The 12,204-nt window shown below is 31.4% G+C and overlaps 1 protein-coding gene and 1 long non-coding RNA gene across 3 annotated transcripts; one reads left to right on the top strand and one right to left on the bottom strand.

Moving 5' to 3' along the window:
* LOC107014975 (protein IMPAIRED IN BABA-INDUCED STERILITY 1) lies at positions 1–6,732 on the bottom strand. 2 transcript variants are annotated; one of them, XM_015215115.2, is made up of 9 exons: positions 5,912–6,732; positions 4,116–4,400; positions 3,599–3,916; positions 3,011–3,238; positions 2,472–2,569; positions 1,933–2,023; positions 1,304–1,828; positions 815–944; positions 1–481 (listed from the first exon to the last, which is right to left on the bottom strand). In XM_015215115.2, exons 1-9 carry the CDS (start codon positions 6,296–6,298, stop codon positions 462–464), a joined length of 2,082 nt encoding a protein of 693 aa, XP_015070601.1. In that variant the 5' UTR covers positions 6,299–6,732; the 3' UTR covers positions 1–461. The 2 variants fall into 2 exon arrangements, with proteins under 2 accessions (XP_015070601.1, XP_015070600.1); XM_015215114.2 differs by having other exon boundaries at positions 1,304–1,831; positions 5,912–6,731.
* On the top strand, positions 858–2,657 carry LOC114076533. The gene is made up of 3 exons (XR_003577446.1): positions 858–953; positions 1,324–1,472; positions 1,995–2,657. It is a non-coding gene; the product is annotated as an uncharacterized LOC114076533 (long non-coding RNA).
* Positions 6,733–12,204: the final 5,472 nt, after the last annotated feature.

The following is a 12,204-nucleotide window of genomic DNA, read 5'->3' as shown; positions in this document are numbered from 1 at the left end:
TAACACGCGATAAAGCAGCTGGAAAATGCATTCAGTTCCCTTGGAACTAACTATATGTATCTATCAGCAAGGTACAGAATACACTCACTACTCTATGATGGATGGAAGGGCAAAAATGAGTGAGTTTTGACAGCTAAGAACTATATACATTGACGCGGAGGAAGAGAGTGGAGAGACAATACTCAGAGAATTTATTTTCAGGGCCTTGAGAAATTTAACAAATGAAGGACGTCTAGCCATTGCTTATTTTCTGGAAGCACTTACTGCAGCCCTTGAATAGAGTCGGTTCTTAACTCTGTGAGTCTTCTGCACACTGCTATGGATCGAGATCAACAGCTCATCGCGTTCAGCTACTTTAGAGTATCTGAGACTTTCTTGATTGTTGTGAATCCACTGTCAAAATTCCTGTACCTCGTTTCTTTTCTGTATAGTATACCGTGTGAAATTGGAGCACCATACAATCAGTTCCCATTTTTCCTCACTGAAAAGGGAAAAAAAAAAAGGAAAACTCAGTCAGGTAATTGGTTAATACAACTGTATAGAGTAGCAACCCACAAAATACTCAAATAAATTAGACGAGAAGACCATCTACGATAGATTAACAACTGATTAGCAATTGTTTAAATGCATGTCTGGGAGGAGTCAAGTTGTTATCTTCTCTTGTCAACTTTCAAACAGTTGCTAAAAGATTCAACAACCGTACCAAAAAAGTTAATTACAGGTCACTTACCTAAACTTATAAATTCAGAGGCCTTATGTATTGTACACATAGGTGTGATTAAAAGGGCCTTTACAAAGTAGTGAAACATTTTACCTCTTTGGAACCATGATCGTCTAACAGCTTGTCGGATCTGGCGCTCATGTTTCTCCAGGAGTTCTTCAACTCTGTGTGATTGAGATAGCAAAGGTCCTGAGAATTCAACTTTGTCCATTTGATCCTGAACCTGTTCAAGGTACAAATCTAAAAGATCAATTTAAGTTCAATGATTAAATATGCAACTCCATTTTATGAGTTTGCAATAGGCTATAGCTTCTCTGAATGTTTCAGTAACAAGCATGGACGCTTAATTATTCTAAAGCATAGTCACCAATTTCATCATTTGGAAAAATAACAGAGTAGGACAGAAAATAAATTAAATGCAGAAGTTGTAACCCGAAAATCTCTAAATTCATCAATTATCCTGTTTTTACTGACTGTTCCATTTAGAACAATCGCATCCCTTTATTTTAAGCAGGTTTTAACAATATAAATAGAAAATGTATAGCTATTATATTTGAAGACTGAAAAAAATGTTTGACTAACCACGTTGATCCTCTTGAAAGCTGTCTCCTCTTTCAGATAGAGAGCCAGTGACAGTTCTTGAGAATGATAGCCATCAGAAGCATCAAATGAATCTGTCTGCTCTAATTGGCTCCAATGTCGTTGCATTGCATGTTTGGTGGATTCATAGGTGTCACGGCCCTTAGAATTGGTGCGACTTCCATTTGTAGCTTCATAGTTCTCTTGTTTTTTTAGCTCCGTGTTATTTTTAGTATGAACTGCACCTGAAGGTTCAAACTTTAGGCTTCTTGAACTTGATTTACTCCTTGATCTCATTGACGAATCATCAACCCGTCTTTTCGCCCATGCAAAACCACTTGATCCTGAAACTTGAAGAGGGCCTGAAAAGGGGACATCGCCTTGAGACGCATTCTTAATGTGGGAAGCCTCTCCCATAAAATCGACAGATGGCTTAGGTCGCTCAAGACCTATAATAATGTCTCCTTCTTTTAGAGTACCCAGACTACTACCATTACTTTTAGGAACACCTTGATTTTGGACAGGTAACTTCTGCAGAGAAAAAAATCATTTAGCTTTCTCCGTCTATAATATGCAAAATGAAGGAAAAAATGCACCTAAATTTTTTACAGGAAAAAGGAAAAAAAGAATACCTCTTCAGGTGCCAGTTTATTTGTCGCATTCTGTTTTCTGATTGATTTTCTGGTTGTCTCAGGTCCACGGGCTCTTCCACTAGGCTTCTTCCTGAAAATTCTCGTATATTTAGATCAAAATTTAGCAAGATCTGTGCAATAGCAAGAAAATGTAGCAAATGCAAGAGCTGGTGTCAGCACTTGAGAGCAAGATAGGGAGCTTAAATATTGCTACCATTTTGTGGAAGTAATCATTCAATCAAAACCAGTTTCGCCGTTTTAGTCAAACAAGTCTATACTCTGTTTCAAGTTATCATGGTTTTAAGAGTATCATTGACTAGATTATAGCATAATCATACCCTTACAGCAAAATGATGGATGGAAAGCATGCTTCGTCCTTGTCCTTTTGTGTAGGGTTGGTTTTGGGGGAGAGGGTGCAGAGGGGCATTGGGTAGGGTATTTCCCTTTTGTCAACCATTGTGATTTTCCCTTAAAAGTAAAATTATAACCAGAAAAATATTCCAAAAGATTCTCCTGGCAGAATGTCATCAAGTTCTCACCTTTTTGCTTCTTCACAGTGTTTGGCATCAATCTCTTTGCTTGGTGGATACTTTGGCAGGCTTAAAGGATCGCAGGCATGAGGCTTTGTCTTGAAGTACTAAAGATAGAATCCAAAAGTTGGGAATTAGAGATTTTGAAATTTATGTACTTGTAAAATAAAGAATAAGAAATAGTTTTACATGAGAGGGAGGATACACGGATTTACTATTAGCAAAAACTAATACACATAAATAACTTATCAAGAAAAAACAAAATGAGGAACGTAAATAGTAAGATAAGAAAGGAAATAAAGTAGAAACTAAATTTTTAAAATTTAGAGAAGAAAACATGAGATGTAAAAGAAAAAGAGTTGGAAGAAGAGAACATGAGATAGATTTCAAAATGCACTTAAACAATGGAAAAGCGAAGAACAAACAATAAAACAACATTTCCAGGTTCTAAAAAATGAAAATCAAGACACAATGATAAGAAAGGGAAATTGTCATTACCATATCAAAAAAAGGGAAAAGAAAAGAGAGAAGAAATATTAAAATAATACCTCAGATGCAAGGGCAGAAGAAGCAGTTCCACGTTTCGGTGGCTCCACTGAAAGAAGAGTCTCTATGAGTGAGACTGAATTTTTGGTTAGATCTTTAAATGTATCCCACAGACAGCTCTCATAAGGATGTTGCGGTTTAAATAGAGTTGCATGAGGAAGTTTAGATTTCTTCCAGTAATCATCAGGTGGGGATCCACAGAGCTTAAAAATTTTATGCAGCTGCTCAACCTGTAGCACAAAAGAGTGATTGTCCAGCTATTGATCATGCAGCAAAAAACTAAGAAGTATTCAGGGTAATTGGCTAGCAATAAATAAGTTCACCAAGAAAGACTAAACGTGAAGTTTGAGCTAAATGGGCACATTGCATTACTAAGGAAAGAGGAGGATGGAACAGTATGAGCGGTAAAGTTTTTATGGGGTACGGTCTCTGCAGAAGTATGTTACTAATCTTTTATTCAATAAAAGTAGCTACGAGAAAAGGTAATATGAGCAAACAATTATTTTAATAACAATTGCAAGCTTGTTTAACAAGATTGATGATTTCGACCACTAAAGTGTGCAAAGAGATCTAAAAATTGAAGGAGGTACCTCAGTTCTCCCCTGAAGAATGGGTTTACCAGTAAGAAGTTCACCAAACACGCATCCGACACTCCAAAGATCCACAGAGGCTCCATACTCTGTGGAGCCCAACAGAAGCTCTGGAGGACGATACCATAAAGTGACAACTCGGCTGGTTAGTGGTTGCTTCCTTCCAAGGTTACAGAAGTTCGCCAATCCAAAATCTGCCACCTTTAAAATTCCGTCATTATTTACCAGAAGATTTGCACCTTTGATGTCCCGATGCATTACACCTCGAGAATGACAATGCTCGATTCCAGACAACAACTGCTTCATGTAGCATTTAATCTGTAAAATGAGCCAGCTCATCTTTAGCCCAACAATAATAGTAAGAGCTCACTGGGTGGAAGAGAAGGTAAAGTTTACCAATAACATTTCCAAAACAAAACGAATGCAATTTTTTTGCCAGTTTTTTTTTTCATGAACCATTCGTTGAAAAGATTCAGTTGATAAAGCTGCAAGGGAATGTTATGAAAAGTTAGCAAACCTGTGATTCGCTGAACTCAACTTCTGGACAAGACAGGAGTCCTGAAATATCATGTTCCATATACTCGAACACAAGATACATGCTACAAGACAATCTGGAGGTAATTAGACCTTCTAATTTGATGATATTGGGGTGATCAAGCCTGCGGAGGATCATAATTTCTCGTGCCATAAATCTAACACTTTCTGGCTCGAAGTTATCAAACCGCACCTTCTTCAGGGCAACTGTCCTTCCACTTTCTAAATCACGTGCTCTGAATACGCTGCTGTATGTACCCTGACCTATCTGTTAGAGCAGTGAAATGGTATAGGAAAAACATTCCTCAGTTAGAAAACCTAAAGTCACAGAATGATATTAAAAATTGTTAGAAAGTCTACCAATTAGGAAGAAGCAGCATATTGACCCTAGTCAGCTGATGAGCAGCAAACTTGAATCGGTGCATAGCAAATAAAAAAGCAGTTCTATTTTTCTCCATGAGTTTTAAGGTGTTTCCATCATTTCATATTTCTTTATGTTAATAAAACAGTTGTAAGAAGTTTCATATTTCAGTACAGCAACATTCTTCTCTTGATACCAAAACTGAATTCATCAAATAGGTGTAGTAAAGAAAATATCATTTTTTTTAGAACTGGTAAAATTTTCACCTCTCAGCTGCTATGGAACAGTGATCCAAGTTAAATGTATTACTCTCAACAGGTGAAATATCAATGCAACATTGCTTATGATTTTTTTTTAGAGAACTAATGACTTAGAGACCTAGTTGCCTGTTGCGGAAGCCTGTATTTTGGAATTTGGATGAGTATACGAGATGAGCCAACCAAACTGACTCACTATAATCCAAACATTAGTCCGTGAAAAGGGTGGAAAAAAGCAAGTTAGCAACTCAACCTTATTAATTCACCGGCTTTAAGTTGAACTGAAAGAACTATATGAAAAGGGTAGACTTTTCTCATTAAGCTAGCAGCAAACACTACTACCACCCGATTCCTTTTCCATTTTGGTACAAAGCTTTCAACTAACAAGCAAAAGAACCGCAAGAACAAATCTTTCATCTTATCTTCTTAGTTCTAGTTTTCTGTCTGTCTCTCCACCCCACCCCCAAAGCCCTACTCAGGGAAAGAAGAAAAAATAAGAGATATGATGCATCAATTGATAAGAAAAGAGAGATAGATGACTTTAACAAATTAAATAAGAGAATTAAGCCGGAAAAACAGACTTCACATTAACTTATTTTACTTTACATACTTAATTTCTGTTATGCTTTATTACTTGAGAGATATCAAAAACAATTTTTTTACCTTCCTAAGGCAGGAGTAAGACTACACGTACACACAACCACCCCCAAGGGGATTACATTTGGGTATGTTGTTATTGCAAATTTCTTATGACAAAGAGGACAACACTAGTCTGGTCTTGAATCTAAGAAAAGTACCCTGCCATATGAGACGTTAACCTGATATATCACAATCAAATGAGAAAGTACTTTTGAGACATCCCTAAGCTACAGCAGCACAGGACAAAATTAAGTAAAAGACAACTACTAAATAAGGACACAAACAGAGATTTATACACATAGCTAGCGCTTGAGTTTTGACCATAGCTTTTGAAAATTTATCAAAATTATCTTTTTGGCGAGTTACCAAAAAAAGGTCTGTTCCCCAAACAAAACTTTTAAAAAAATAAAATTAAGTAAAATACACAAACAAATCTTCAAATTACAAAAATCCAAATTTTAAAGTTTTAACTTCGAAATCTACGATGAAACGGAGAATCAAATTATGGTTTTGCCAACAAACCTTTTCCAATTTTTCGAAAGACTCAGCTCTGAGAGGGACCCATCCTTGAATGGCTTCCCCTGCTACAGCACTAAGCCAAGCAGGCCACCCAGCAGCCACTTGTTCTCCTTCCACATATTTCTGCAAATTCCCCAACCTAAAACTCACTGACTCACTACCACACCCATTCGAACTTGCCCTACCTGACTCATCCAACTCGCTCCTCGCACCACTCAGACCCGAATCTCCCCTCTTCTTCACCTTCTTCAAATCAAAATCCAACCCAAACCCACCACTCCCAACCCGACCCCTACCTGACCCGACATCTTCCCCATCTCTAACGAGAATCCCCGAATGATCAAATGCAGGAGTAACCGACACAGTCTGCTTGGACGCCACACAACCCATGGTGGACAAAACAAAAAATGTCAGCAACGACAACCCAAAACCACCATTACAGACACTTTCTCCTTCAACAAAGACTAACCCAGATGAAATTCCACCAAATCTTGACGTGGGTCAAGTTCAAATTCTCAAGCAACCAATGCCAACCCCAAATATATTTATACGATCAAGAAAACTCTGTTTAAAGTCACTTCCTTTTCTCTCTCAAAACTTTTTAGTTGCGGCAATTGCGGAAAGTGGGCAAGAAGGGAAAACTACAAGGTTTATTAATGGGGTTAGCACTTAGCAAATAGCAATAGCAGCAACGGAATGAAGCGCAATCAACGGAGAGAAAAGGAAGTTGCTGCACTTTTTACACTGACGTTCTGCTCCTTTGTTTATAGGCTGTGTTGTGTGTTTCTTCACATTTGCCTTTTCTTCTTTTTTTTTTGTGGGAAAAATAATTTATTTATGAGAATAATAAAGAATGGGCAGTCTTTGAGAGCAACAAGTCTTTATTGACTTTTATGAGCACAAATTTAAAATTTTCTATTCTTGTTTGTTCTAGTAGGTCTTTTCGGGAAAAATCATTTTGATCAGAAAATTTAGTTATAATGATAAAATAACATATTTTATATTATGTTATTTTATTTTTAATTTTTTTTTATCCTTTTAATTTTAATATATTTTAATTAAAAAATAAAAAAACATAAGTTTATTTTAAAATAAATTTAATTTGGTAAACGCTAACATTTCAATATTTACATCAAATCAATACAAAACACTCATCTACTTAACTAAATGAACTTAAATATTATATATCCGACATGATACCCATCAAATCAATACAAAACACTCATCTACTTAATTAAATAAACTTAAATACATATCTGATCTGATACATGATATATCAAGTTGTTTCAAACACTAATAAAAATATAGAACATGAACTTAAATACATATCTGATCTGATACATGATATATCAAGTTATTTCAAACACTAATAAAAATATAGAACTGTTAGTAAAAAGTCGAGAAAATGTTAGAGAAATTGGAGGTCTATTCACTCATATGACATCACAAATCTATTTAAGTTGAGCAAGTCAACTAAATAACTATTTTTAAGATTATCAATAATTTAAAAATAAAATTAATAATTTATATCAAATTTACAGATATTTTTTTAAAAATCTCTATATAATATATTTAACTTGGTGTGTATACAATATGAAGTGGTTATTTTTATATAGTACTATATGGTATATGGACAAGTGTAGAGTGTGACAAAAAAAAAAGGAGCCAAAAGAAACAAGTCCTAAAAGAGAGTGAATTTGGCAATAATGTAACGCGTGGAATAAACTGTGTGGGTAGGAAACATGTTGGTTGAGTTGGTGTTGACTAATATTATACGGTTGGATCATTGTTATCCATTGTATTGTATTGTATTATTACTATATTTATAATGTCTATTTTGATTGTTATTTAAAATGTATTCTATTGTATTGTATTATTAAATTTCGTTGGTACGTAATAATGAAAACCCTTATGTTTCCATTGTTTCTTAATTTCTTTTTCCAAATATATGTTTACATAATATTTTAAAATACTATTTTACTCTTTATCTTAATTATTTAAATCTAGTCAAACCTCCTATCCTAGAATAATTAGGATATTTTAGTAAATTTATAAATTACAATAAAGTACGATACGATCAAACCAAACAGTTAAAATGTTATTAAACAATACAGTCTAGCCAGACATCGTATCTACTATACAATACAGTACAATAGAGTATAATACAATATAATACATTGTAAAATAATAGGTAACAATGATCCAAATAAAGTGTAAAATACCACTCTATTCATATTAATTTAATTAATCTGATTATAAATGTATATAGGTTTGGTTCAATTTTTATGTAACAGTTGTGGTCTTAATGGAGAGGGCCATCTTCTAGTTAATAATATTTATAGCAATAATATATATATAGAGAGAGTTAAATTTTACTCCCTTCATTATTTTTTATAATTATGTTATATTTTTTTCGAAAGTTAATTTAATTAATTTTTAAAAATTATATAAAAAGTATTATAAATTATAATTTTTTTACATATTAATACGATAAAAAATAAATTATAAAATGATAATCAAAATTCTTATTATTTGACTTTAAAAAAAGAAAATCATAACAATTATAAGTGAAATTTGAAAAGAATAATGCATGTAGACTTTATTTATGTCTAATAGAGATAGAAAATTTGTTTTTGATACTTCCTTCGTCACATGTTAGTTGATCATCTTACTAAAAATAGTTGTCTGCCTTACTAAATCATGAAAACGTTAATTAAATTTTTCTATTGCAATTAGTTCATTTTAAAAAGTGTTAATGTTTATTTATAAAATTTCAATTTTTTTAAGAAGTGAATTAGGAAAATTATTTTTTTATTTATATTTTTTTAATTAAGATGGAGTGGGAGAAGGAAGAGGACAATTGTGTGAATAAAGAAAGAAAAAGAAAAGGGAAAGTGAATTAAATGATGTAAAGAGAGGGAACAATGAGAGATGCTTTTTTCTATTAATGCCTATTAGCTGTTTATTTATTTTCTTTACTTTTTCCACTTAAATTTAATGACTCCTTTTAGGGTGTATAGGATACCAATAAAAAATGAAAAATATACCCCATATAACTATAAATTTTAAAAAAAAAATAGTACTTAACTTTTTCAGATAAGATCTATATCACTTTTCTGTTTTGCTTTTGTTTATTCTGACATTAAATTTCGTCCGAGTTATTAATTTTATTTTTAAATAATATAATATGAGTGAAATTCACGCTTAAATTATCGTCAAGTTTTAAGAGTGTTATCAATATTTCTTTTAGTATTTTATTAAGAGTGTTATTCTCTCACAAGGGACTGAAACCACTTGTTATGTCATGTGGTAGATCAAAGATATATCTAAATTTGATTAGCAAATAAAAAAATAATTTTGAATCAGATTAATAGTTCACTAATCTAAAATCATAATAAGAGTTTAGAACTTAGACCAATATTTTTTAGCATGCTTGAGCCCAATTTCCTAGCTGGATTATGATGTCAAATCATTTCCTTTTTAATTATAATGATTACCATGATACCATCCATGTGAAAAATATATATATATAGTGGAGTGCCACAAGCTTTTTTTATTTTTAATTTAATTCTTTTTGGCAAGTGTTTACCCCTTTCTCTATTTCCATTTGTCTTATAGTAACCACACTTGTTTTATTAAAATAATAATAATAATAATAGTGTGAACTTTAATTATTTGTGATGACCAAATTCCTAATGTTGTGAGCATTGACTTCCAAATTATCATGCTGCTCTGTCACATGCAGAAACTTTTTCCATTAGAAAAAGTATTTGTTGTCTAATTAATCACATAAAAAGTACTTAACTTTCCACATGTCCTTGCACATCATTAGGGAAAATAAGTACTAATAACCTTAATAAAATTTACTTAAAATCTTATGACCACGACTCGTCTTAATAAGATTAAGAGCCTAAAATTAAACTTTATAAAGAGATCATAATTTTTTTGGCAGTCGTCAAATATAAATTGAATAATAATAGTAATATATTTAATGTAATTCTTCAAATAAAATATCAAAAGATTCGATTTAAAAATCTAAATCTATATATTGGAGAGGGTGGTTGGTTGAGAAAAAAAGATTATATAGAAAAGATTTAATGGTTCAAAGGTTTGGGACCAATTTTTCATGTTGGACAAGTGATTTAGCCACCAACTTTCATAAAAAAAATGAAATGCGATGGCAATTGGATATGTTATAACAAATCCATTCATTCAAAATTGTAGGGATAAAAACATTTTCTCCTTCCTATTCATAAAATAAAATATAAATTATAAATATTCATTTAGCCTTTTTCAACCTCATTTAAAAAATAAAAATATTTTGATTAGAGTATCTGTCAAAGATTGATGTATTGTCATAACAAATGTAGGAAGTAGCTAGTGTACTTGATGGTTAAAGAACATATCGACTTACAATAATTTTTCATAGCTAGTTGGAGGAACTTTAGTGCAATTGCAAATTTATTAGAAATTGACTTCATAACTCGTACTTAAATGATACTATGAGTAATCCAAAAGACTTCTTAGAGATATATAAATAAAACAAATCTCGAAAAAGTTAATTTTATTCTCGATATATATATATAGCAAAATTTATTTATTGTATTTGCACAAGTGTAAATTTATTATAACCTTTATTTGCATTTAGCTCCACCATGCCTCCACTTTACTTATTCATTAAGAAAATATACTACTATCTTTTCACCTTTTACTTTTCCTTTCACCCCAACTAAACACGACTAACATTTTTAAGTCTTTCTTTCATTTTCTTAACGATCTTAATATTAAAGAATTTATTTGAGTTTATAAAATTGTAAAAAATTTATGAGTAAATTGTCAAATATCGCACGAAGTCTTAACAAATACTCTAAGTCCGTGACACTAGGTTGACCTAAGGGCAATCAACCAAACCACATACTAGTATTATAAGGGCATACTATAAGGGCATATGAGTGATTGACTTTACTATATGCAGGGACGTATCAGGAGAGTGGTTATCGATTACACTTTTGACATTTTAATTATTTTTTATGTTGTTTATTTTTTTAAAGTGTCTTACATTGAAAGTTTCTAAAAGTTTTAGCACTTATAATATAATTAAATGTGTATATTAAAATTTAAAACTAGTAATGTACTAGTATTATATATTTTGAACCTATAATTTTTTAAAATTAATGGTTCATATTAAGAACCTCAAAATCAAACTTATCAAATTTATATTATAAGAAGGCTTTTTTTTTTGTAATCGTGCAATCATTTTGCAAAATCCTAACCACGCCTATCCGTATATATGAGCTCATAATTTATAGTTTCGCTCAAAAATAATTTCACAGCACAAACTATAACGTACGTATGTTCATGAAACCTAATTTCTATAGACAACTCGTGTTACATAAAAGTGTTTAAAAAAATATAATTTTGAAATAACAACCATATTATGAATCAATATTAAAGAAACCAATGACCAAAGTCTTCAACAATTGATAAATTAAAGCTAATAATATTCATGTTTTCACATATAAGAAGTAAGAGCATGTGTATTTGAAGAGTCCGAAACTCAAACGGTAGAAAATATTAACAAAAATTCCAAAAGGGTATATAAAATTTTATATAAACCAAAACGGTAAAATCGCTCCGCCGGCAGCGATTTACTTCAACTGAAAAAGTAAAATCGCTGCCCCAGCAGCGATTTTGCCAAAAAGTTTTTTTCTTCTTACAAATCGCTGCCAGGGCAGCGATTTATAAAAAAAATTTTTTTTTTTAAAAAAAAACATAAATCGCTGCCTAGGCAGCGATTTAAAAAAAAAAAAAAATTTTTTTTTTATGTAAATCGCTGCCTAGGAAGCGATTTACATTTTAAAAAAAAATAAATTTTTTTAATGTAAATCGCTGCCTAGGCAGCGATTTACCAAAAAAAAAATTTTTTTTTTTATGTAAATCGCTGCCTAGGCAGCGATTTACATTTAAAAAAAAATAAATTTTTTTATGTAAATCGCTGCCTAGGCAGCGATTTATGTTTTTTTTTTTAAAAAAAAAATTTTTGTTATTAAATCGCTGAGCAATTTTTTAAATAAAAAAATTTTTTAAAAATGTTAACTTATGTATATAATTTATAAGAAAATATACATTATTTTTAAAAAAATAAAAATAAGTAAATATATTTTCTTTCTAAAAAAATATATTATATTGAATTTAAATTTAAATAATATTTGAATTCAAATAATTAATTTTTATAAATAAAAAATTTAAGGGAGAAAAATTATTTAAATATTTTTTTAAAACAAAATTATATACTT

This window comes from Solanum pennellii, chromosome 3 (assembly GCF_001406875.1).
Source record: "Solanum pennellii chromosome 3, SPENNV200".
Classification (NCBI taxonomy): domain Eukaryota; kingdom Viridiplantae; phylum Streptophyta; class Magnoliopsida; order Solanales; family Solanaceae; genus Solanum; species Solanum pennellii.
Note: the sequence above shows the minus strand (reverse complement) of the source record. Positions and strands in the feature narration are given on the sequence as shown.